Source organism: Mauremys reevesii, linkage group 11, assembly GCF_016161935.1.
Source record: "Mauremys reevesii isolate NIE-2019 linkage group 11, ASM1616193v1, whole genome shotgun sequence".
Classification (NCBI taxonomy): domain Eukaryota; kingdom Metazoa; phylum Chordata; order Testudines; family Geoemydidae; genus Mauremys; species Mauremys reevesii.
Window position 1 is genome coordinate 76604704 of NC_052633.1, and position 26454 is coordinate 76631157.

Here is a 26454-nt window from a genome sequence, read left to right on the forward strand (position 1 = left end):
GCTGCCCTGACCCAGGAGCCTCAAGCAGTTCCTTACTCTAGTACTGGGGCTTCCTTGAATTGTCCCGACCTGACTCGACGACGTTACAAGTCTGGCTGTGGGAAGGATGCACTGGCTGCCAATGACTCCCACCAGGGGCTCACTTGGGATTCTTACATTTAGCTACAGCCCCAAGAGGCCGAAAACTGTCTGGGTCAGGGCTCTCAAACCTTTGTCCTGGTGACCCCTTTCACACAGCAAGTCTCTGAGTGCGACCCTCCCCACCATCAACTTAAAACACTTCTTAATGTATTTAACACCATTATAAATGCTGGAGGAAAAGCGGAGTTTGGGGTGACAGCTGACAGCTCATGACGCCCTGAGGGGTCCTGACCCCTAGTTTGAGAACCCCTGGTCTGGGTGGATGTTAGGCTGCTCCATAACATTGGCCCCAGAGGAGGCAGTCCTCAAGATGCAGGAAGACTAAAGAACAGCCCTGGGGTTGAGAGAGGCCAAGGGGAAGTGCATGGTATTGAGAAAAGCAACAGAATCCTGTAGCACCTTATAGACTAACAGATGTTTTGGAGCATGAGCTTTCGTGAGTGAATCCCCACTTCGTCGGATGCATGTAATGGAAATTTCCAGGGGCAGGTATAAATATGCAGGCAAGAATCAGTCTGAACTAACCTCGTTATCTCCATACTGATTCTTGCCTGCATATTTATACCTGCCCCTGGAAATTTCCACTACATGCATCCGACGAAGTGGGGATTCACTCACGAAAGCTCATGCTCCAATACGTCTGTTAGTCTATAAGGCGCCACAGGACTCTTTGCTGCTTTTACAGATCCAGACTAACATGGCTACCCCCCGATACATGGTATTGAGCGTGAGCCTGGCCCTGGTGAAGTAGAGGCATCTCCTGCGTGGGGGATGTACTGCTGTATGGACCAATCTCCTGCCTCGAGAGAAGGGATTCTAGCTGCCAGAGTCCCCGTACAGAACTCTGGCACTACAACTTTGTTCAGTTGCCTTAGCTCTAAAAATACCCAATGGTTCAGGCACATGCCTGGGATTCTAGAGACCTGCTCCACCAGGCTGACTCCAGCCTGTCTGGGCCTCTGGTCCCCTCTTTGCCATGGGAACACCAGCACCACACTACTGGGCCATGGGGGGGGGGGTGAGGGGGTGGTAAGGGAGAGGGTAAATCAAATCCAGGCTGGGAGGGGACCAGATACCACAAGGGTGAGGGGCCTGGAGCAGGGCAGGAACTAGAGACTGGCTCTTGCCTCCTGCTGAGTGAAGTTGCTTCTCTCTTACTCAGTGAGACCCTCCATACCAGGGACCCTCCCTGTGTTAGTCCCATGCCAGCACTGATCTACCATCCACACCCCCTTCTCCTCCATGCTCGGGGTCCTACACAGCTCCTCTGCCCACAACTCCAGTCTGGGAGATGGTGCCTCATGAGAGTGCAGGGAATTCAGAATGGAACTGCTACTTTCCCTGCATTCTTGGGATCTCTGGGCTAACGTGGTGCTGGCCCTTGCAGGACTGCAGCCATACCTGCCTGGCTGTGGAGGAGAGAGAGATGTGTTCTTTTACTCACACTTTAAAGAGCTCATAACAAGAGTTCCAAATAGATTGGTCTGATTTGCACTCTGGTTTTAACAACCCCCAGCCAGGCAGGGCATTACTGAAGTGGACTCCTGGGTTATCCGAGAGGGGAAAGAGACAGGGACCCATGTGTCAGGGCCTGCTGCAAGAGGGCACTAAAGCGGTGATGCCTGAGGACAAGGACCTGTTGCAGCCCCTGCCTTTTGGGACAAGGCTTCCCTGGGTTTCCGAAAGGTGCAGCTGGAAATGAGACTCGGGCAGCACAGGGAACAGAATCTGGCTGGCCTAATGCATGCCCTGGCCCTAGCCCATCCCACAAACCCCTAACTGCCCAGTGCAGGAGCCCAGGGAGGTTGGGCTCTGGCCCCAGGGCAGCGAGGACCAGGACCCTCTGTCTGGCTTTGCAGCAGCACCTCTGGGGCTGCTGTTACTGGTAACACCAGCTCTGCCAAGTGATCCGTTAACAAAGGGTCTAGCTGATGTGCATGCAGGGTGCATGGGTCACTGCAGGCCCATGGGCCTGGAGACAGCTCCTCTCCCAGCACCCTACAACTTACCAACTAAACATGAGGCTGAGCGGAGGCCCCATTGGCCTTCGGGCTGTTCAAGGCTGCGCTGCAGCAAGGTGGGGAATAACCAGGTCAGTAGCACTTAGCCCCAGACCACTTCCCGCAGCTGGGGAAGGCAGCCATCTTCCAGGCTGACCCAGGGCCACTCGGATGGTGCCAGGAGCACTACAGTGCCAGGGAGAGACAGGCTGGAGAAGAGAAGACTGAGGAGGACATGGTAACAGTTTCAAGTACATAAAAGGTTGTTACAAGGAGGGAGAAAAATTGTTCTCCTTAACTTCCGAGAACAGGACAAGAAGCAATGGGCTTAACTTGCAGCCAGAGTGGTTTAGGTTGAACATTAGGAAACACTTCCTGTCAGGGTGGTTAAGCACTGGAATAAACTACCTAGGGAGGTTGTGGAATCTCCATCGCTGGAGATTGTTAAGAGCAGGTTAGACAGACACCAGTCAGGGATGGTCTAGATAACACTTAGTCCTGCAGTGAGTGCAGGGGACTGGACTAGCTGACCTCTCAAGGTCCCCTCTAGTCCTATGGTTCTATGACTCGCAGTCAGAGCAGCAGGGGCTGTTTTGTGAGGCAGAACGCAATAGTCCAGACTGGGACTTGGTCAGGACAGCAAACTAAACCCCTTGTCTTGGGAGAGGGCTGTGAAACAGCAGCCTTGAGGAGGAGAGATCCCAGCTGTGACACCCACCTGAGTGAGGCAGCATGTCCAGGAGCACAGCCTCCTAGTGCCACACCAGGGAGTACCCCCAATGAGCCCCCAGTCCACTCACTGCAGGACCCGGGGTTCCTTGCAGGCCTCCCAGTCGAGTACCGAGAGGGCCCGTCCCAGCCTGGCTTGCAAGCCCCAGGAGGAGCACACGGCGAGGTAGAGGTTGCAGCATGCACGAGACAGAACTCAATAAATAGAAGCTTTTATTACAATAGAAAATAGTAAAACTGTCCTGGTTAAAATAGACTCACTGCCCCTCCCAGGATCCCAAGCAGCTGCCCAACGCCACTGAGGGAAGAGTTACAAATAGCAGGCCAGGCTCTGCCCTGCCGAGCAGGCACAGATAACTCTGCCCAGGGTCACCCTGGCCCCCTCGGGCAGGCAGCCCCTGGCTCAAGGCAAGAGACATCAGGGAAGCCACAAAAGGCCAAACAGATAAATACGGGTTTCAGCAGGACGGAACTGAGAGCAAGTGGACATGCAGCAGATACACCTGACGGAGGAAAGACAGGCATCTGGGGCGTGCCTATGACCTGTCCGAGCAGGCTTTGGCTCCACCACCCACCTTGCTGGGCTCCCACTGGCCCTGGACCCCAGGGATAAATAGGAAGTGACCTTGGCATGGTCACTACTCCCCGTGAGACTGTCAGAAACCACCGGGCTGCAGCTCTGTGCAGCTTCCATGAGGTTATGTCAGTGTCTGCACCACGTGTCACCCCTCTGCACCTGCCCCCAGACCCAACCAAGTCAGTTCAGCTGCCAGACCAGCTAAAACATTCAGTGCTCCCCTCCTCCCCACCAGCAAAGGCCCCGGGTCCAGAACACAGGAGCAGGCAGAGGCCATTGAACAGGAACGTCAGGCAGAGTCACCTTCACTCTGCCCCTCCGCAGCAGCATACCCAGCCAGGCAGCCAGCTCTGCCCGTCAGCAGCTACCATGCTCACTCCAGGACCTCCTGCACTGTCTTCCGCAGCTCGATGGAGAACATCTCCTCCCAGGGACCACGGATCCACTCAACCAGCTGAGCCAGCAGCTCAGGACATTCTGTGTGGATGTGCCAGGTGCTTTCCACCTTCAGCACCTACATGGGGAGGAGGAAGGTCAGGATGGCCCCAGCTCAGTGGCTGCTCTGGGGATTTGCTGCTCCAGTCTCACAGGCCAGAAATCAGTGCCCTGTATCCTTATGCCTCGAGAGCTGGCTACACCTACTGACCCCAGCAGCTGGTGCACTCTCCCACGGCTAGGTGCCCAGTGCCAGGATCCATGCTCCCAGCCACCCGTCGCAGCAGGCCCCATGCAGCCAGGGATCCAGCTCCTTGGCACAGGAACAGGGTCTCTTTGTGCCTCACTGCCAGGACATGGCTTGGCTGTGCTGGGGCAGGTATATGCACACTCTGGTGAACAAGAGCAGCAGCTGCTGGCTGCAGGAGAGACCTTGCGCCTCACCTGCCACCCCAGCCAGAGACCCTTGGGTCTGGGACAGGAGAAAGAGGTTGTGACAGAACAGAGGGTCCTCATGAGGGTGGGCTCTGAGTCAGAGCCCAGAGCAACAACCCCTGCCCCAGGCACTGGGGACCCCGTGTGCCAAGGGATGCCCTGCCCTGTTACCTCATCATAGAACATCAGCTTGACATCGCAGGGAGAGAAGCGGTAAGTGATGATGCTGCTGATGCTGCTGATTGGCTGCTTCTCCTTCAGCTGGACACCACTCTCAGGGGGCACCTCCCTCTCACCAGCCGCAGGCTGGACCCGCTGCCACTGGTGATTCTCCTCCAGCAGGAACAGAGTGCTGCAGGTGCTCAGCAGAGTCACAGGGAAGGCAGAGGCACCTAAGGGGGAATGGGACGGGGAGTCGGGTCACTGGGATGGACTGGGCTCTCCTTACTCAGGCCCTGGATTCCCCATGGGGCTGGCTTCCATGCCCCCAGGCCCCGCCACACCAGCCCCAGAGGGGAGCCCCCTCCACTGGCAAGGAGTGGGTGGTGCAGGAACCCTGACCAGCCATGGGGGGCCTGAAGGGGGGATGGGGAAGCAGCTCTTTGCAGCTGCCCTGCTGAGGGACTGGCCTGAGCCAGAAATCCCTGGATCTCAAGGCCAGACGGGCCCATTAGATCATCTAATCTGACCTCCCATATGACAGGCCAGAAAACGCCAGCAGCTACCCCTGCACCAAGCCAGGGACTTGTCTGAGGAAACTCCCGCCAGGACGGTACCAGGCTGGATATGCAGAGTTGAGATGGAGAATCCACCACTTCCCTTTAGAATCTGTCCCAGTGGTTAATCGCCCACACTGGGACAAAGCGTGCAGCGTATTTCTAACTGACTTGTTCTGCCTGTCTCCACTCAAGTCAGGAGCCCTGTGGCAGCAGGCAGGATCTCCCCAGGAAGGTACATACAGGCTAATCAAGGCACTGCTCCGTCTCCTCTTTGGTAAGCTACAGAGACCGCTCCTTCAGTGGCACTGTGGGGTGTTTTCTCCAGCCCTCATTTCTGTGCTCTTCCCTGCACCCCGCTCCAGCTTTTCAGACACTTTTCAAAGCGCTGACACTCAAACTGGGCTGCCTGAGGTGGTGCAGCCCCAGCCTGGAGCCTGTGACGGTCACTGGCCCTTTGAGGGAGGTGGAGATGCTGTTGCCCTCCACCTCCTACAGGGAACCTGAGGGGCTCCTACAGGGAACCCTTCTGTCTGCTCCCACCAATGGGCCAGCTGTGCCACCCGCCTCCCAGGTGTGCAGACACTGCCACATCTGCAGGCAGAGCAGGGCCTAGCATAGGATAATTACCCCGTACCTTGGATCAAATACGCCAGCAGGTAGAAGAAGCAGCTGGACATGCTGTCTACAGCCACTGAGCACAGGGCCTTTTCCAGTAGAGGCCTGGCAAAGAAGAAGACAGCAGTGAGCTGCAGACACCCACCCACATGGCTGCAGCCTGCTCCAGGGCAGTTCTCTCTTCCACCACATCCTGCCCTCTGGGGCCTCCCCACCTGCAGTTCCCCAGTCCTGTCCCAAGCATGTTCCTGCCGCCTTCCCAGTTCAGATTCAAACCCCTCCCTTCTGGGCTTCATGCTGCCCTGTGCCCGCCCAGATCAGGTCCCACCTTCTCCTGTTTGGCCAGGCTGTGTTCTGTCCACCCCTCTCCTGCTCCCAGCTCCAGAACTCTCCATGCCTGGCTCAGCCGCCCCCTCTCCGGTCTGTGCGCTCCCCAGCCAGCCTGCTATCCCACCTATAAATCCAGTGCCCGAGGGCAGGCTCCTGGGGTAGGGGTTCAGAGTGGGTGTCCAGCACATCCGTGGGGCTGCATTAATGGCAGCAGGCTGGGAACACGCCGCACACACCACATGGGGCGGGCAGGTGCTGCCCCACAGGCTGCTCTTACCATAGCCGATGCTGGGGATTCATCTCAACAGTGTGGATTTCCTTCACTCCGCTCCTGGGCATGCCTGGCAGCTCTTGCAGGAGATCTAGACAGGAGCAGCAAGGCAGAGGTTAGCTATGAGTCCCTGGGGCAGCACACAGAGCACATCCAGGGTCAGTGCTCTCGTCCCTGGGCAGCCGGAGTTTCCACGTGCGAGCGAGCCATTGAAAGCACCCTGGGCTATTTCACCTGCTTGTTCTCACCAGGGAGCACATAGCCAGGTGCAGCCTCTTGCCAGGACAGGGGGCAGATTCCCTGCCCCAGAGGGACAACGGACAAAGGCCCCGCCTTCCCCACAACTCTTACATGTCAAACACTGTAGGAACTGGCCACAGCGGCTCTGGTTTCGGATTAGCAAGTTGTAGGAGGCCTTGGGATTGTCAAACTCCATCCGCAGACTCTGGTGGCCCAGCCCCATCTCCAGGTAGCAGAGATCAGATAGATAATGAGAGTCATTTTTCTTCAGCCAGTCCACTGGCTGCCCCCTAAACAGAGAGCAGAGTTCTCCACAACTGCAACAGGCTGCAGCCACCCCCCAGCCCTCCACTTCCTCCTCTCCCTCTCTAGGCTCTTATGCAGGCCTCTACCAGGAGAGCCACCGGCTGCTCAACGCTCAAGGGAGAACCCACAGCATGGAGCTCTGAATGAACTTCTGCACAGCAGGGACATAACAGCCACCACATTGGGTCAAATCAAAGGCCCATCTGACCCAGTGTCCTGTCTTCCGACAGTGGCCAATGCCAGGTGCCCGAGGGAATGAACAGAACAGGGAATCATCAAGTGACCCATCCCTTGTTGCCCATTCCAAAAAGAGGCTAGAGACTCTTCAGAGCATGGTTTTGCATCCCTGCCCATCCAGGCTAATAGCCATTGATGGACCTATTCTCCATGAACTTATCTAGTTCTTTTTTGAACCCTGTTATAGTCCTACCCTTCACAGCATCCTCAGGCAAGGAGTTCCACAGGTTGACTACGTGTAGTTTGTTTTAAACCTGGTGCCTATTAATTTCATTGGGTGACCCCTTGTGTTAAGGAAGTGGTATTCGTGCCTTCTCATATTTACTTTCTCCACACCAGTCATGATTTTATAGGCCTCCAGCATATCCCCCCTTAGTTGTCTCTTTTCCAAGCTAAACAAACAGTCTTTTTAATTTCTCCTCCTATGGAAGCTGTTCCATACCCTTAATCATTGTGTTGCCCTTTTTGGAGCCTTTTCCAATTCCAATATATCTTTTTTGAGATGGGGCAACCACATCTGCACACAGAATTCAAGATGTGGGCGTACCATGGATTTATATAGAGGCAATATGGTATTTTCTGTCTTATTATCTACCCCTTTCCTTATGGTTCCTAACATTGTTTGCCTTTTTGACTGCCGCTGCACATGGAGTGGATGTTTTCAGAGAACTATCCACAATGACTCCAAGATCTTTGAGTGGTAACAGCTAATTCAGGCCCATCATTGTATATGTGTAGTTGGGATGATGTTTTCCAATGTGCATTGCTTTGCACTGATCAACACTGAATTTCATTTGCCATTTTGTTGCCCAGTCACCCAGTTTTGTGAGCTCCTTCTGGAACTCTTCAGTCTGTTTTGGATTTGTCTTGAGTAGTTTTGTATCATCTGCAAACTTCCCCCTCACTGTTTACTCCTTTTTCCAGATCAGTTATGAATACATTGAATAGGGCTGGTCCCAGTGCAGACCCCTGAGGGACACCACTATTTACCTCTCTCAACTCGGACATGCCCAAGAGCCTTCAGCAAAGAAACTGCCCCAGGGCCTCACAGCCTGTGTAGCATTGCGCCTCACCTGATCTCCCCAGTGACTTCCAGCACGTGAATCCTGAGATCCGAGGCCACCAGGAGCGCAGGGAACTCCCCATACCGGCCAAACTTCACCATGGCCACCTGGAAGAGCAGTGTGGGGCAGGTCACAACCCATAACAGCCTGCTCCCTTGCCCTGGGCATTAGGGAGCATCTGAGCCACTCCTGCCCCACTGGCCCAGGCACTCACCCAGCCCACCTGTGCAGACAGTACAGGCAGCCTGAGTGCAGAGGGTCCTGCACCAGCCAGGGCCTGCCCGCAACCCTCACCTTGAGGAAGCACTGGAACTCCTCCACATTCTCCTCGAACACCTCCATGTCCAGGTAGAGCCTGAGGCGATGGTCCACGCAGCGGAAGTCCCTCACGTCCAGGGTGCCGTTTGTGGCTGCAGAGAGCACAACGGGCAGATCAGCAAAGGCTGCCCCAGTGAGCAATCCCTCCACCAGGCCCCAGCAGTGTCAGCAGCCAGGCAGTGATGCTCTGGAGGCATTGGGCATGTGCACACACAGGGAGAAGCCAGTCTGTTGGGTCCCATCCACCTCATTCCCTCAGGCCAGCACAGGGTTCTTGGCCACAGCATCACCCCTCAGGCTCTGTTCATCCAAGCAGGGAAGCCCTGCCCCAGGAAATTTCCACCACTTGCATCTGAAGAAGTGGGTATTCACCCACGAAAGCTCATGCTGCAAAACGTCTGTTAGTCTATAAGGTGCCACAGGACTCTTTGCTGCTTCTACAGAACCAGACTAACACGGCTACCCCTCTGATACCTGTTCCTTCAGTACTGAGCCAAAATGGTGGGAGTTCTCTCCTAAAAGCATCCTCCATCTGCAGATGTTCTCACCCTGCTCTAAACCCATTTTTCACCCTGCTCTGGTGTTGGCACCCCTGGGAGCTACACCATTCCTGGCTTCTATGGAACGACAGTTCCACCATGCCCCATAACCAGCCCAAGAGTCGCTTTGCAGTGAGGTGCTAATCCAGCTAATCACCTCTCCTGGAGCCGCCTCCTTTCTGCACCAGCCTGGGATCCTTCTGCTCAGCACTAGAGGGCGGGAACAGCTGCCAAGGCCAAAAGAGATGCAGAAGAACAGCAAGGAAGCTGGAGAGGAGCTCAGCTCAGACACTGACGGGTGCCCACTAATCGCAGCTTGATCCTAAAGCACCTGCCAGCCTGGCCCCAAGAGTGGAGGCATCCTTGAGGGAAGCTGGTTTTACTGGACCCGATTTCCCTCGCCTGAAACGTCTATGAGAGGCCACAGGGCTGAAGCAAGGGCTGAGTACTAGCAAGAGGCTATTTCAGACCATGCGATCCAGCTTGTGTCCAGTGGGCTGAGTCTGGCACCCCCAGCTAAGCGACGCACAGTCCCACAGGGTGCCTCTTTAGAGCACAGCAGCAGGAGTTAGACACAGAGGCGCTGCCAAGAATTGTGAGGGAGGGCGAGTCAGGGCCAGGGCGGTCCCTACTGGCAGGAATCCCAGACCCTTCAGGCGTCCGGGACACCTCCCAGCAGGCAGGGCCAACAGCCCGAACACAGGCCCTTCTCATGCAGCTGTGAAGTGAGGGCCTGTGAGCCCAGCACGTACCCCCAGGATCACCATGGGCAGGAGCAGCCATAGACCCACAGCAGCTCCTGTTCTATGCCACACACTTATGCTGGTACTAGAGAGCAGATGCTGCCATGCATGCCAGCCCCATCCAATCAGGGGAGAGCAATTAGCAAAGAACACCCAGGAGAGACGGCTGCCCAATGCCCCTTACTGACTGACAAGCCATTTGTGTTCAGCAGATTGACCACCAGCCCTGGGCTCCAGTCCCGTCTCTGCCATTGGCGGTCCAGGGGCAAGTCACCCCCAGGACTCAGTTTCCCATCTGCAGGATGGGGCCTGGGCTCTGGAAGGGAGGGTGTGGAGGGTCAGCGCCATCCCTGCTTGGAGCGGGGGCTCCTTTCCATTCAGCACTCTGATCCCTCTCCCCCAGCCCAGCAGGGCCTCCCCCACCCACAACCAGCTGGGACTGCCAGTGCCTGGGGCAGGGACCCGCACACAGCTCCAGCCCTGCAGCTCTGCTTTACTCACGGGGACTGAGGTTCCAGGTCTCCTCGGACTCCGAGTTGAGCGAGAGCTGGGAGGGCGTGGGCCCACGGGAGGCGCCATAGCGGTAACTCCCCATCAGGCTCCCCGCACTGGTGTCTGTCCGGCTGAGGGACGAGTAGCAGCTCTTCAGGCCCAGCTCCTTCCTCCTGCCGTCCCCGTCGGAGCTGGAATGGACGGTGCTGCCATGGTCACCGCTGAGCTCCTGGGTCCTGGGGTCGGTCTCGGAGCTGTCGTCCTCCCCACCAATATAGAACTGCCCGCTCTGGCTGCCCAGGACAGACGCTGCCTCCAGACTCCCCTGGGGGCCCGGCTCCAACGGGGCTTTGTCTGCATGATGCTGCGAGGGCAACGGGGTGCTGGAGCGCCTCTCGCAGGGCAGGGCGACGACGTGGTCGCTGGAGCAGCTGGGGCAGACCGTGGGCTCACCAGGGGCAGTAGCCTCTGTAAGGGGGCGGGGGGGTTGTCAGGACTAGACAGACGTAGCTCTTCCCAGCCCAGCAACTCAGGTTAAAATAAAAAACAAAAACCAAAACCTCTCTTTTTTTTTTTAAAAGGAAAAAATAAGGAAGATCCAGGCCAGTCCTGGGGCACTCACTGGGATGGGGGGAGGCCAGCCCAGCCATCCTGGTCTGCTGGGCAAGTCCCTGCTCGGCCGGATTCAAGAACAATCTAGGTAAAGTCTCCCTGAGCAGCTGTCCTCAGGACCACATCATCACACTCCCAATCAGCAGACCACACTCGACTGACTCCCTACATCCCCCTGCAGCGTCCCAGCTCCCTCACCTGCTCCCAGGCCCCAAGGAGCCATTTGCCTTAGACACACCGAACAGCCCGGTGGACAAGGCAGGCTCCGTCCCACCCATGCCCTGATCTGTCCCCCTCCCAGAGTATGTTCTGTTAGCTCGAGTGCCCCCTCGGCATGGCCAACCGATTGCACTTCTCATACACCCTGCACCATTGCCAACACTTGGGCAACCTGCCCTGGGCACCGGGCTGTTTTCTGTGTGCGTTCAGTCTGCCTAGCACCATACCTCGGTTTGGCTGAGCTGAGGTCTCCATGCCTTTGCTACCTTCAGCCGGTGCAGGATATGGACTCTGCTGCCACAGTGCCAGGGGCTGGGCAAACTCCTGCTTGCATTTCAGGCACTGGAGCTTCATGGACCCCTCCTCTACTCCTGGACGTCTGCGATTCTCCTCCAGAGCAGGGGACAGCACCCTCAGCACACACTGAAAGCAGCAGCATAGGGAGAGATGGAGAGAGTGGCTGCCAGGGGGCTGTGTGTCTGAGTGAGACCAGGGCACGTATGTGAGCTGGGCACACCTGGCACAGCACAAACCTGAGCTCGGAATTCGAGCACAAGCACGGACAGAGCCTGGGGGGTGGGGAGAACCAGCTAGCAAGGTCAGACCTGGCCAACATAACCTCAGCCTCGCCAGGGGTGCATGAGCAGACACAGCTGCCTCAGTTCCACACCAGCGTGGCTGCAGGATGATGGGTCCCCTCGCAGGCAAACTGACAGTTCAGTCTAACCAAATGCTGAACACCCAGAGGTACTGTCCAACCAGGTCCTCCAGCTAGAGGAGGAAACCCAGCCCTGCTCCTAGCTCCTTGTCCAAGCCTCCACCCCAGCTGCTGCTTCACTAGAACTCTCCTGTGGCTCCTGACCCAGCTGCCCCACATACGCTCTCTCCAGAGATGGCATGACCCACGGTTGGGGTCTGTGCAAACACACCAGGCAGGGGGCAGCTCATTTCCAGCCTCTGCCTGGACACACCTAGGAGTTGAGGCAGCACGATTTCCCCACGTTTACAGGGCAGCTCTTCAGAGCTCCCATCCACTGACACGGCCTAGAGCAGTCTGTTCACTCTTGGTTAAACACCCAGAATCCAGGATGTGGATGGGAGATCAGCGCCAATGCACTTCCTGTCCTAGCTACGATTCGACACCCTCCTCAAAACAAAGTGTATTTCCTAGCCCCAGAAGGCCCTTGTGCCCAGAGCCCTGCTTCCTCCAGCCTCACAGGTCAAGGGGTAGTTGTTACTCCCCACACTTGCGTGTTCTGCGCAAGCCATTTAGTGGGTCCTCTGCTCCCCTCTGCAGCCTCCCAGAGCTTTTAGACAGACACGCCCAGCAGAAGCTGCAGACCCCAAGTGTCATCTAGACCCTCGGGATGTCAGCGTACGTATGCACTCAAGCTAAACACCGACAGACCCCAGTCACTGGCAGGCAGGATGGAACCTGGGGTCTCTGGAGCTAAACACATGAGCTAAAAGCCACGTGGCTCATAGCTACGGCTGTAGCAGACTCCGTCTCTATCTGGGCTGGGTGCCCCTAGAGGGGGACAGAGCCCCACACCCGGCAGGCCTGGGCCCAGAACAGAAGGCCAGGTTGACTGTGGAGCCACCAGCCCTGCTCATGCCACTGGTCTGTGCCAGCTGGCAGCTCAGCATATTGAGCTCACACCTCCCCTCACCTGCACACAGAGCTCCGGATGATCATCCAGCACCACGTATCTGCGCTTCTGACGGTCCTTGCGGATGTAGCCAAAATGGAGTGTGAGGACAGGGAACACGCGCTCCAGGTCCTGCAAGGAGGAAATACAGCAAAAAGCCCAGATCCCAGTCAGGAGAGGCCAGCCCGCGGCTACGTGCTCCTGAGATTTAGCAGAGTACTGCACAGCTCGCCGGGCAGGACCCTTTTTGGGGGCATCCTTTAAAGCCAACGGGCAGAAGGGTGAGCCCATAAGCATTAAAAGCACCTGAAATGTTCCAAGGCCCAGATCGAGGCACTGTTCAAAGAACACCTGCTGTGCCATGCAATACCTCTACCCAGATCGGGGCCAGGGAAGACCAAATGACTCAGTGCTGCCAGAAGGGCTAAGGTGGAGATGAGGAGAAATGCAAGAGGCACATGAGAACATCACCAATTCTAAGCATATGTGGAAAGTCCAGTGAGACTGTCTGGACAGTTAATGCAGTGATGTGGTAGCTGCGTCGTCCCCAGGATATTAGAGACAAGGTGGGCGAGGTGGACCAACTTGTTTTGAGCTTGAAAGCTTGTCTCTCACCAACAGAAGTTGGCCCAGTAAGAGATATTCCCTCCCCAACCTGGTCTCAACACAGATAAGTTATTTTAGAGTCTAACTTGATCATAAGCTACAACGGGAGGCCGTGGTCAGCAGGACAGAGGGATTTGCACACTAGGAGGGCAAGGAAACGGGCTAACCAGTTTGCTGAGCTGCCAGCAGTTTTACAGAGCCATGGAGAAGCAGGACTATACTGGACGATTAGGGAAATTTGCTGGACCAATCTCAAAGGAACCTGGCAGCTGCTGCCCAGGCCAGGAAGCGAATCCCAGCGCTATGCTGGGTTATAGTGCGGTCGAGAACAAAGCCCAAATACAATCCTTCAGTCAAACCATGTGTTAAGAGCTTTAACCAACTCTATTTCCGGAACCCTCACCCAGGAGAGTGATTGGTTCTACTCCCAACGCAGAGGAACACATCCTGCCCGGTCTCTAACCGAACTCTACTGCTGACCTCTGCAGCATTGCCCTGTGCGTCCTTCAGCAACATGGAGCTAGGGAGGTCTAGGCACATGTGGGAGGGAGAGGCCGGCTTTAGGTTTTGCATGGTGGACTGATGACCTCTTCTCCTCCAACCAAGGCTTTTCCACCCCTCAAGTCTGTGTCTGAGATGTTGGCCCATATGAAGATTAACAGGCAAGCACCTCACACAGAGCCCCAACTCACCATCCTTTTCCAGGTCATTTCAGAGGTCTCCACTCTCTGCAGGCTTCTCAGTTCCAGTTTATGGAGGACTCTGGCTGCCTTCAGCTCCACCTCAATCACATGTTGGGCTGTGACGCGCAGGAAGATCCAGTCTGGCTCTGGGTCACCGTCACCTTCTATCTGGCTCACTAACACAGGCTGGCAAAGATCCACTGCCAAGTCAGATGTCGAGATGTTAGTACACACACAGCACTCCACCCTCAGTGCCTTGCAGGGGAGCAGCAGCTCCCCTGGAGCCAGGGAGAGGATGGAGGGAGCTTCAGGTGTGGTCTCATAGCAGGGTGTGACCTGAGCAGGAAGAGGGCTACATGCAGATGGACTGAAAAGCTTCCCTCAGGCAGAACCTATTTACCTTCTGGCTTCTCCTCTTCCTCCTGGGCCACGAGCTCATCCGCATCCATCTCTCCTTTCCGGCTTTCTCCCAAGGACTCCTCCAGCTGCAGCTCCTTCTCCTCCTCCCTCATGCTGTCCAAGGGGAGAAAGGTGTCCCTCAGCAACCCAGAGGGCATCTCTTGCTCCTGGGTGGTGCTCTCGCTCAGCGTGTCGGTGCCAGGCAGGCTGCCTGGGACCTCCTTTGCAGGACAGCTAAGGGAGATGACAGGCCCCTCCTGGTTGTGCTCCTCCAGTTGCCTCTTGTACTGGAGCCAGTCAGCACCAAAGTGATCTCGGAAGGCGTCCATGCGCTCCATCTCCTTCTGGTGTCGCAGGATCATCCCTGAACAGAAAACATCCTGGAGGCCTGGGGAAATCACCGCCCACAGAGCCCTCAAGCCAGACCCCCCCCCCCCATGGGCGGGGCAGTTACTGTGTTATGGACAAGGGGAGAGTCTCACCAGCTGAGGAGGGCAGTGCCTGGTACTCATGCTCTGTATCACTGGGCTCGGAGATGCTCGGCCGGCGCACCCTAACATTTCCCTGGAAGGGACAGAAGGAGCAGGGCTGAGTGGCAGAACCATCCAGGTGACGAGACAGAGACCGTGAAGGATCCCTCAGTTCCCAGAGAGCCTGAGAAGGCCAGAGCACCCCTTCCCCATCACATGGCACAACTCCCCCGGAGCGTTTGTTCCAGTAGGTCAGGGTCAACTTTTTAAGCCAAGCCTCTCTCTCTCTCTCTCAGAGATCATGGTAGCTAACCCCCTTTATACAGCGAGGCCAGGATCCCCACGCTGCCAGCAGAGGAATGGATCAGACGGGGCCCCACTGTATTTCACATGACAAAGGAGCCAGTAACTCTGGGTACTGAGTGACTCAGTCACAGTCAGCTCTGGATCAGGCCCTTCATCCAAAGCCCCAGCTATGGAGCGAAAGAAGCAATAGAAGACCTTGGATTTTCTCTGTGGGAGCCTGGCAGCCCCACTCTCCCCTGGGGACTGGCTGTCACTGAGGTCTGCGCCGCAGGAGCTGTCCAGGGCACTGCGATCCAGCAGGGTCTTCTCCGAGGTCGAAGAGCGGATTGACTGGGCAATGACCTGCCCAGATTTTGGAAGGTGCTGAAGCCAACCAAAGAGAGTGATAGCTGAGCATGGAGGGGAGACCAAGGAGGGTGTGGGAGTGAGAGGTAAATCAAGCCAAAGCATGGAGGGGCCAGGGACTTCCCTAAAGAGATTGTCTGGTTCCCCCAGAGCAGGTGGCAGGTCCCTAGCTGTCTGACTGGGGCGGCTTTCCCTCCATCCTCAGTTTAACCCAATACCTGCAATTCCTATGGACATAGGCAGAGATCTGACTGGTTAACTGGCATCCCAGAGGTGCTGTGTGTAACATGGCACCTTGCTGGGGGAGATGGAGGTCTCTAGGAGTTTGGTCTGGAGCAGGCTATCACTGCACCACACCTACCGCCCTGCTGCTCATGTCTGGAGCACAGTGGATGGTCCCTAAGAACGGCCAGTTACAGTAAGAACAGAGCAGAGACGAGCTGCTTTCAGGAGGCAGAGCAGCTGATGGAAAAACTCCAGGATAAGGGGCATCCCCACCCCAGAGCAAGCTGCAGTTTATCACCCTGTACTCGCCATCAGGTCCGAGGTAGTCAGCAGCTCTCCATCCAAGAGGAGCTGTAATGACAAAGAAACCCAACTACGGTCAGCTGGAGCTCAGTGCAGCCTTCTATTGGCCCGCTATATCAGTTGCAGCCTGTACCCACTCAGTCCTAGGACACAACTGTTACACAGCCAGATGTCAGCCTGCCAGGAACCAGATTTCCTTCTGCATTCCTAGTGCAGAGTCACCGTACAGTGTCCTGTGAACAAGACTCAGATTAAGGCCCAGAAAGGACCATTGGGATCCTCTAGTCTGACCATGTAACACAGTCCTTGGACCTTCCCAAATAGCTCCTGGTAGAACTAGAGCCGATTTTCCAGAAAAACATCCTGCTACCACAACCCTGGTGAACTGCCCCAACTCCCCTCACTGCAAAAGCCAGCACCTTACTTCTAGTCTGAATGTCGAGCTTCAGCTTCCAGCCCCCGGGCTGTGTTATACCTTGGTTTGCTACACCGAAGAGTCCGTTATCAAAGGTCCTTCTAGACTGAGCAAGTCATCCCTTAACCGTCTCTTCGATGAGCTCCGTCACTAGATGTAGCTTAATCTAAGTCATGGTTTCCAGTAGGTGAGATAGCAAAAAGGGCTGCTCCCAAGAAAGTTATTTCTGAGATATGAGAGAAGCAGGGATAGTTCCTGTACTCTGGTGCAGGTCTAAAATCTCCCCTGCCCCCAATGAGAGATTTTTATGGTACCATCTAATCACTTTTAGTGTCTGCAATTCTCTTCTTCTGCCCAGCCCCAGAACTGCCAGACAGACTGATCCCACAGCCCCAGGGCAGAATGTATGTAGCAATGGCTTCAGTCCAGATGGTCAGGGACTAAACCCCCTGCCTGGCATCTGCAAACCCCCAACTGCCAGAAGCTGGAACTGAATGACAGGGGATGGATCATTTGATGAACTGAACAGGGCAGTTCATTCCCTCTGAAGCACCCAGCACCAGTCACTGTCGGAAGACAGGACACTGGGCTAGATGGGCCATTGGTCTGACTGAGCATGGCCATTCTCCAGACTGCATATGGAGTATGTGGCTCCAATACTTACACTGAAGGACGCTGCCCTGGGAGACAAGTGTACGATGGTTGCAGATCGGTGGTTCTGGTGAAACCATAATGGGTTTCCCTCCAAGTACAGCTGGGAGAGAGAGAGCAACACAGTATGTGTCACAATCCATTTGCATTCCAGACTCCCACCAAGCCTGCCTGCGACCAGTCCCCTCCTACACAGCAAGGGCTAGCAACAGACAGAGCCACTTCCTCTAGCTGGGATGGCGATGAAGTGGCCCATCACGAAGGAGCTAAGCATAGCACTGCCACCTCTTGTGGTCCTTTGGACCTGCTATTTGATCTCATTCTCTATTTGAATTCAAAGGATCTCCAGGTCGTTTTCCTGAATCTACGAGAGCCATTCCAATAGGAATGCCCTGATGTGTAGTTCATAGAAGATTAGGGTTGGAAGGGACTTCAGGAGGCATCTAGTCCAACCCCCTGCTCAAAGTAGGGCCAACCCCAACTAAATCATCCCAGCCAGGGCTTTGTCAAGCCTGACTTTAAAAACCTCCAAGGAAGGAGATTCCACCACCTCCCTAGGTAACCTATTCCAGTGCTTCACCACCCTCCTAGTGAAATAGTTCTGCCCCCCCCGACCAATATCCAACCTAGACCCTCCCCATTGCAACTGAGACCGTTACTCCTTGTTCTGTCATCTGGTATCACTGAGAATAGCCGAGCTCCATCCCCTCTGGAACCCCCCTTCGGTTTCTACTCTGCAAAGAGACTGCAAAGCTAGTCCTTAACCTCCAGCTGTGCCCTGTGTGCAACAGATCAGTGACTAGAGTTTGAGCATTTCATGCTCCCCAGGGCACCAGAGACTGCACAGGGGTCACCAAGGGCAAGATTTGGCCTGCATAACCTATGTGAGGCAACGGATGATGGAGAAGGAAAAATCCCAGCTTGACCTGGAAATAGGGTGAGGCTGCAGGGCTGGGAGTTCTGGAAGACATCCCTGCTGGATTCACTGAGAAAGTGAACACAGACTGCAGTGTCCTTCTTGCAGGGACCCTTGCCAGAGAATCATGCCAGCCCCCCACCCCCCACACTTTCCTCACTGATAGAGTCTGCACTGAACTCTGACTCCTTCTCCCCTGCACCTCAAGACCCAGGGGTCTCCCTGTCACCCCGCTTGGCACTGTGCTCACTTTTCTCATGTTGTGCAGCATGGACAGTGGTGCTAACTGGGCATGTTCCAACAGCAGGTTATAGGCTACATCCAGGTGCTGCAAGTTCAGCAGCTGCTCCACCCCTGCAGACAAACAAGAGAAGCCATCAATCAGCCCAGAAATCCAACACTAAGGAGCTCTTTCTCCCTCGCCACAGGATCAACACTAGCTGCTGTGCCTGACAGATCTGAGGTACTGCAGCCTCCCAAGCTCTCCCTCCCGGGCTGGGGAAGGAAGGGAGGGAAGGAATAGCTCCAGGCCACTCCCAGTTCTGGGACCCAAGAGCCTACGAAACTCTCCAACCCATCATCCTTCCTGGACTCACCATTAATACTGTCAAGTTCATTGCTGCGCAAGATCAGAGTCACCAGCTTGGTTCGACTGCAGAGTCCCAGGTTTGGCACCTTTGGCAGGAAGTTATAGGCCAGATTTAAGTACTCCAGCTCGGTAAGGGTCTGTGCAGAGAAAAGGAAAAGAGCCCTCAGAGCCACTCAGTTACTTCTCTCCAGTCACAGGCAGTGAAGCCCTACCGCAGCTATTCACAGAGGCTGCACTCAGAAGCTCTCCGAGTGCTTTACAACTGTCTGTGCCAGATCTGGACTAGGCCCCAGGAGCCCTGGCTCACAGCTGCATGCTCAGAGCTGGTTATCCATGAAGTTAAAGAACAGCGGAATCCAAACAAAAATTTTACATTAAGGGTAGAGCTCTCTTAAAGCCGACTGACAGCTTAGCTTGAAAGAGCAAATCTGAAAGACAAGAAATTCAGCGTCACTGAATTCTAAGGCACTTCCAGCGCCTCACAATCACTAGTGCATTTCTCCTCGCACACGCCCTGTGAGGCGTGGAGCACGGATATTCCCATGCTACAGACAGAAAGGAGGCACAGTGGAAATCTGTGGCAGCGCAGTGAACTGAGCCCTCTCTCAAGTCCCAGGACACCCTAACCACTGGGAAATCCTTCCTCTCTACTCGCACAGCTATCCAAGATGTAGGGGTGTCTGTCCAAGCTCCAGCCACGGTCCCTGAGCAGCGAGAGGTTTCTGCAGCAAAGCTGTTCAAGTTCACATCAGGAGGGGCATTTGCAGACACATTCAGCACTGGTCTCACTCTGCGCCTACTGGGATCTGCCGAGTTTTAATGTCCACTCCCAGGGAAGTGCAGCACATCAGCACTGACTGCGTTTGAAAATCTCTCCTTCAGCTGTCAGATTTCACAGTTCACATCACATGGAGATATGCCCTCCCCACTTCGTTATTTGAGAGACAAAGGTTAAGCTTGGCCAGAGAGTGCAGCTCAGAGGATCACAAAGCACTGGCTCAGTCTGACCCAAGGCTTCAGGATTGTCACACCACTGACCGCGAGCCCCACATCCTGCACAGGTGTCGGGGTAGCAGCTGAGACCTCGTGACGTTGGGAGATGAATGTGGTATGCCCAGGGAGGTCCCCACTCTAGGGAAGGTAGATGGAGTACGCTGGCTTCTGGCTCATGGTGGCATGGCAGGTTGAGTGGGGCATACGTCAGAGTGACACTCGGTTCCAGCCTTAATCATTCCAAGTAAGCGTTTGACATGATTCACTCCAGCAATGGCGCAGCTTGCCCACACTAGCCACTCTGGTGTAGTGAGGAAGAACGGCACATCTGCACAGCACTGGAGCATGGCTGCTCCTGACCAATACTCACAGAAGCAGAGGCAATGCAAGGCCTCCCCTGAGCCAGCCACAAGGGGCTGCACTGGCGAGTCTGGACTCCCACATGTGCCTGGCTCCGGCTGATAAAAGGTTCAGGGAATCTCTGGCCTGTCTCTAGCAGGGCAGTGAAGGGCTACACACCAGGATGCTGCCCAGACAGCCTTGGTAGGCTGAAGGGGCTGAGTCACAACCCATAGCTATGCAGCAGCTGCCTGCTTTAGGGTGGGGGCTGCAGATCAGAGCGAACCAGTGGAGATCCAGGCATGATCGGGGAAGACTTATGGGACACAGGCCCAACCCCCAGAACTCGCCCTACAATACTCGCCGTTAAGTAGTGTTCACAGTCCCGGATTCTGTTGTGACTCAAATCCAAGACCTTCAGGGCATTCAGCAGTTGCTGAAAGAGAGGGGAGAAGGGGTGCTAGAGCATCAGCTTCAAGGCCCTTGACAAAACAAACACCTCCAGGGCAGAATGGGAGGGTCAGGCCCTGCCACCCAGACTCTCCACACCCTCCCCGTGGGGCCTGGCAGCACCATGACCACAGCCAATACCCAACCTCTCTACCCCATTGCTAGCCACCGCGACAGGGTCCCCTCACCAGCGATCCATCCAGGACAGTGATGGTGTTGTAGCTGAAGTTAACAGTCTGCAATTCCAGCCAGGGGAGGGCAGAGCTCAGATCCCCTCCGCAGGCTGAGATGACCTCCTAGGACGGTGGGAGTGAGAAGAGATTAGCAGCCAGCACTTGACAAGCAAAGGGATAGTAGCTGGGTACCAGAGAGCAGCCAGCCCAGTACAGGGCTGTCATACTGAATCTACAGGCCATGCCCCTGCTATTCTTCAGTCAGCCCGCCCCACCCCACAGAACGTCCCATGCTGCTACCCATGGGGAGTGCTGAGAGCCCCATGGCTAGATTTAGAAGGAAGGGGACATGCTGTGGCCTGATACGTCTGAGGGCCTACAGTTATTCGCACGCTCTCATCAGTTATTCCTGGACCTGAGGCACGAAGATTAATCAAGCCATTTACAAATTGTTACAACTTCAGCAAAACCCTCCCCCAGTGGCCGTCTACCACCAACCCCAGCCAGCTCTCTGCCAGGGCAGAGAGGGAACAGAGCAGCTATACCGAATGCCCTGGAGAAGCCAAGAGGGGTGAGTTCCTGAGCTGAGGACCCTCAGAGAACTCCCTGCTGGCAAACCCAGCTCAAGCCAGTAGGCTGCTAATAAGCACCTTTGCTGTAAGGGTTGCATGAGGATAGAATTGTTGCCAAGACCACTCAAGCCTCTACAGGTTAAAACCTGAGCCTCCATCCCCACCAAACAGCCTGCAGATCGCAGGGCACTGGCACAAGGCACTCCCCATGGGCAGCCTCACTACCAGCTGCAGCTCATGCAGCACCTGGCAGGGCTCAGGGTCACAGGTTGGGATGTGCTGAAAGGTTCCAAAGGAGATATGCTCTAGCTAGGCATGGGTGAGGACAGTATCCAGGCCAGGCAATGCCACCTGAACAGCCAGCAGCTGGGGACCACCAGAGCCGGAAGTTAGAGACAGACACTGACCACTCCTGACTAGTTAGAGTCTGCACCAGAGGGTGAGTCTCAGCCAGTGGTTGATGGAGACAGCCCCGCTCAGGGCTGGAAGACCAAGCAAACCAGTTCTTGTTCTCAGGGATCGGTTCCTGGCCAGGCTCAGAGCCAGCACTCACCTCCAGCGTGCTGACGCATTTGCTGCAAGTTAAGGCCTCCAGCTGGGAATAGACGAACCGCAGCCCCCGCAGGCAGTGCAGAGGGACAGACTTCAGCTGTGGTGGTGAGAGAAAGGGGAGAATGCATGTAGGAGTGTCACAGCACCAGAGCAGCCACCTCCCTGTCCCCAGCCCAGTGTCAGGGGAGCCGCCCTTCTCCCAGCTCTACAGGAGAGACCCAGCAGCATTCCCAGCCCCACTCCAGTGCAGTAGGGGGTCAGACCCCGCTCCTCTAGCAAGGATGGCATTTCACCCAATCTCTGAAAAGCTGGGGCACCCCAGTGACTCGCCCCCAAAGCCACATGACTGGGGATGAAGGCTCAGCTAGTCCTCCCAGCAGTACTGACCTCCAGGCGCCGGAGAGACTTGAAGGGGAAGATCTTCACAGAGGATTGCAGGTTACAGCTGGGGACGTGGACGAGCTGCAGAGGGATGGAATGGACACAGTCACTGAAGGCCTCGGCGGGGGGGGAGGAGGGGGGGTTACATGGCAACCGCGCGCATCTTCTCAGAGCTGCCAGAGCCCCAGGCTGTCCTCTGCGGTCAGATTCAACAGGCAGCACCCTTCCCTCCAAAAGAACACTGACTCCTTGCCCTAATGCAGTGTCCACCCCAAACAAAAAAGTAGAGTTTCATTGATGATAAAGCAGGGACAGGACTAACTAAAAGAAGTCCTAAGACAGTGAGAAAGGCAATGGCTCCCCTGTATGGTTCCCAAGGCGTGCTCCATAGGGTGCTGCTCCAAAGTCTCAGACTAAGGTCAGAAGGGACCATTATGTCATCTAGTCTGCACTGCACAATGCAGGCCACAGAATCTCACCCACCCACTCCTGTAACAAACCCCTAACCTATGTCTGAGTTACTGAAGTCCTCAAATTGTGGTTTGAAGACCTCAAGCTGCAGAGAATCCTCCAGCAAGCGACCTGTGCCCCATGCTGCAGAGGAAGGCGAAAAACTTCCAGGGCAGATTGGCAGAGGCCCTGGAAGAAAATTCCTTCCCGACCCCAAATATGGCAATCAGTTAAGCCCTGAGCATATGGGCAAGACTCACCAGCCAGCACCCAGGAAAGAATTATCTGCAGTAACTCAGATCCCATCCCATCTAACATCCCATCCCAGACCACTGGGCATATTTACCTGCTGATAATCAAAGATCAATTGCCAAATTAATTGCCAAAATTAGGCTATCCCATCATACCATCCCCTCCATAAACTTATCAAGCTTAGTCTTAAAGCCAGATAGGTCTTTTGCCCCCACTACTCCCCTTGGAAGGCTGTTCCAGAACTTCACTCCTCTAATGGAGAGAAACCTTCATCTAAATTTCAAGTCTAAACTTCCTGATGGCCAGTTTATATCCATTTGTTCTTGTGTCCACATTGGTACTAAGCTTAAATAATTCCTCTCCCTCCCTCTGATATATTTATAAGGAGCAACCATATCCCTCCTCAACCTTCTTTTGGTTAGGCTAAACAAGCCGAGCTCTTTGAGTCTCCTTTCGTAAGACAGGTTTTCTATTCCTCGGATCATCCTAGTAGCCCTTCAGTTTCCTATCTCACAGAATGTAACACAATAAAACCAGCACACGGTTAGTATGTTCATTAATCTACACCTGAGCAGCGCCCCCTGCTGGCCCAAGCCTAATGCAGTGATGGCAGCCCCCTGGTATCAAAGGCGAGACAGGGCAGGAAACCAGCACTCAGCTAGTGGAGGTGCTACTTTTGGCAGCAGCATGAGCAAATGGTCCAGACCATTTGTTCCCCAATGCAGCATGGCTCACACATGGCACATCACTAAAAAGGTTATTAGAGACCACAGACCTTGCATAGGAAAGTGTGCATGAGTGGGAGCTCTGGGATAGACAAAGCTCTGGAGTTGGACTCATTTCCCCCCACCATTCCGATAAGCCCTTCCTGTCAGTGGGTTTGACTTAGGTCTGGTCTACACCTAAAACTTAGGTGTACCCAGCTACTTTGCTCGGGCTGTGAAAAATGTGGTACTTTGTGCAATGTAGTTAAGAACATAAGAACGGCCATATCGGGTCAGACCAAAGGTCCATCTAGCCCAGTATCCTGTCTACTGACAGTGGCCAATGCCAGGTGCCCCAGAGGGAGTGAACCTAACAGGCAATGATCAAGTGATCTCTCTCCTGCCATCCATCTCCGTCCTGTGACAAACAGAGGCTAGGGACACCATTCCTTACCCATCCTGGCTAATAGCCATTTATGGACTTAACCTCCATGAATTTATCCAGTTCTCTTTTAAATGCTGTTATAGTCCTACCCATCTCCCCACCCCCGTATATACAGCTAGGTAGACACAGAGGGGGGGGATTATCTACAATCAGCCAAAACCTCCTTATACCAACACAGGAAGCAATACAGCTGCAGTGCTGTACCTGTGTCACCGTAGTGTAGAGACACCCTAGCGACAGAGCCACAGCTCCGCTGCAGCTCTCGCCAGTGGTAACATCAAGTCTGCTGGAAAGGCGAGTGTTCTGTATTTCCCCAACGCAGCGATGGTCTGACCAGATCACAAGCGGAGGGTCTATAAAACAGACTGGGCCTCCCCAGGCTTTAGACTGGTGTTGTAGACAGGCCTCACAAGCTCCAGCAGCCCTTACCGAAAGGGGGCTTCCTTTTGCTTCCATCCTCCACCCACTCTAGTTTATGGCTGCACCCAGTCACGGTCTCCCAACAGTATCATTTAGTTTTATTGAAGAATGTTAATTAAAACACAGGATGAGACTAAGAGCAAGAGCCAGAAAATCCAGAGGTCGCACTCCATTTATACAGCCATGGCACTGCACCGTCTAATCCAAGGTTAGACAGCATTGTGAGTTCTGTGACGCTGCACACGGAACAAGGGCACAACTGCAGATCTCTGCTTCTCTCGAGCACTTGTTAGCCAAACCCGTTTTCATTCAAGAGACACTCACCACGGCTGGAGCTCCAGGCCCCAGCACTGCTGTCAAGAGAGCAGCTGGAAGGGTGGTTAATCACAGGGAGGGGTTTGCACAGCAGAGTATCTGAGCAGGGGGGGCCAGACTCACATTAACATTTGAGAAGAGCTTGTTTCAGGCTGGCCTTTGATCTGTCTCCTGATCATATAATAGCCTCCCCCTTTATTTACATGGTGTACAGCTGAGTCTCAGACCGTTTCTCCAAACAGTCACTTACTGCACAGTAACAATAGCCGCTTCCTTCCTTGCAGCGCTTGTTACAAACCTAGCTTATTAACTAGGTTAAGACAAGCACACACCATAGAACCTTTGTACTCTGATGGGTCTGTATTTCCCAGGGAGCCTGGACATTCTGATCTTGTCTTTTAACAATGCCCAGCTCGAGCCCAGACAATTCAAAGTTAATTCACATTCAAATACTGGACACATTTTAACGCTTCTTTTGCTGAAAGCATTAGTAGTGAGCCAAGCATCTCAGGTCTGACTCTCGGCACACTGCCCTTAGGCCTGGTCCACACAAAGTTAGGCTGATGCAAGGTGATTTATGTCAACCTATGCATGTGCATCTACATTCAGATGAGTCTCCAGCTGACATCAGCGCCCTGTTAGGGTGATGCAGTAAAGCCACCTCCCCAAACAGCATGGACCATGTCCAACCTAATGAAGCCAATGCCATATGAGTGCAGATAGTGTGTGACCTATGTCTACACTAAGTTCTCCAGCAGCTGTCCCGCAATACATCATTCCTTGCAGCAGTGACTGCTCAGGTCACAAATGTGAACTCCCCTGGCTGATGTCAGTGACCAGAAGCCCCTGCCCCCTTAGAATACCCCACATTTTTAAATGATTTTCCTGTTTGCTCAGCTTGATGCACACCTTGCAGCTCTCCCTTGCTGGGCTGCTGCACACAACATATCATGGTCCTGGAGCAGACAGGAGGTACTGGGTCTCCTAGGCCCGTGGGGAGAAGCCGCTGTGCAAGCACAGCTACAGACCAACCACAGTAACATGGACAGCTATGGAGAGACGGCACGGGGGATGCAGACAAAGGGGCGTGATAGGGATCAGCCGCCGTGCCGTGTGAAAGCAAAGGAATAGCAGTAGGCATCCCACAAGCAGGAGCAGCAGAAGCTCCCCAAAAGTGGAGGGAACCACCAGTGCCAGAACCATGCCCCCCGCCACCTTACAGATGGTAGAAAGTGATGAGGCTATAGCCCCCTGGCCCGGCGCCCCTGACCACAAGGCCAGAGAGGTCAACAGTCGATCTAGAGCTGAGTTGCAGGCCTGCCACTTTTACATCATGCTGCATGCCACACTGGGCAGAGATCCCAAGAGCACCCTGCAGAGGAAACAGAGACCCCAGCCATGAACAGTGAGGAGACGTGCTGTGGGGGAGGGGAGAGAGGGTGAGGAGGAAGGTGTCAAGCCACACAGCAAGCCTGGATTTAAGACTTCCTTGGAAACCAGCTAGTCCCATCTGCCAAGCCCGGAGGAGCCCAATGGAGCGGAAGGAAGTGTGGTGTGCGCATGCATTTTCCCTCACCATGTTTTAAACATAAAGACTGTGCCCTGCATCCCCAAGTTAAGCTCCAGGTAATGACTTGTCATGGTGTTATTCATAGAAGTGGCAGTGGTACAGATAGAGGCACAGTTGGCATCTGCTTTTCATTCCTGTCAGGTTAGGCAGGAATGACATAGGGAGCAAATGTACATAGAGATGTCCCTTGTATCCTCCAGAAGACTCCAATGACACTTATTGAGATACACCGTGATCCTCTCCCAAAGCAGTCTAGGGA

The 26454-nt window shown here is 54.7% G+C and overlaps 1 protein-coding gene and 1 long non-coding RNA gene across 4 annotated transcripts in view; one reads left to right on the plus strand and one right to left on the minus strand.

The window, feature by feature from the left end:
* Nucleotides 1-3066: 3066 nt before the first annotated feature.
* The window catches only part of LOC120374742 (serine/threonine kinase 11 interacting protein), a 30370-nt gene continuing 6982 nt past the window's right edge, over nt 3067-26454 (minus strand). For all 3 annotated transcript variants that reach the window (XM_039494870.1, XM_039494869.1, XM_039494871.1), the window contains exons 4-25: nt 22046-22120; nt 21660-21755; nt 20550-20657; nt 20276-20347; nt 18587-18716; nt 18241-18344; nt 17088-17177; nt 16015-16056; nt 15331-15498; nt 14842-14923; nt 14361-14723; nt 13970-14160; nt 12693-12803; nt 11250-11445; nt 10201-10659; nt 8394-8509; nt 8109-8206; nt 6604-6782; nt 6259-6343; nt 5671-5756; nt 4489-4709; nt 3067-3961 (exon numbers count right to left, since the gene is read on the minus strand). In XM_039494870.1, the coding sequence (XP_039350804.1) occupies nt 3821-3961; nt 4489-4709; nt 5671-5756; nt 6259-6343; nt 6604-6782; nt 8109-8206; nt 8394-8509; nt 10201-10659; nt 11250-11445; nt 12693-12803; nt 13970-14160; nt 14361-14723; nt 14842-14923; nt 15331-15498; nt 16015-16056; nt 17088-17177; nt 18241-18344; nt 18587-18716; nt 20276-20347; nt 20550-20657; nt 21660-21755; nt 22046-22120 (3213 nt within the window). In that variant the 3' untranslated portion in view covers nt 3067-3820. The remainder of the gene's footprint in view (nt 3962-4488; nt 4710-5670; nt 5757-6258; nt 6344-6603; nt 6783-8108; nt 8207-8393; nt 8510-10200; nt 10660-11249; nt 11446-12692; nt 12804-13969; nt 14161-14360; nt 14724-14841; nt 14924-15330; nt 15499-16014; nt 16057-17087; nt 17178-18240; nt 18345-18586; nt 18717-20275; nt 20348-20549; nt 20658-21659; nt 21756-22045; nt 22121-26454) is intronic.
* Nucleotides 4430-5291, plus strand: LOC120374743. The gene is made up of 2 exons (XR_005586226.1): nt 4430-4530; nt 5021-5291. It is a non-coding gene; the product is annotated as an uncharacterized LOC120374743 (long non-coding RNA).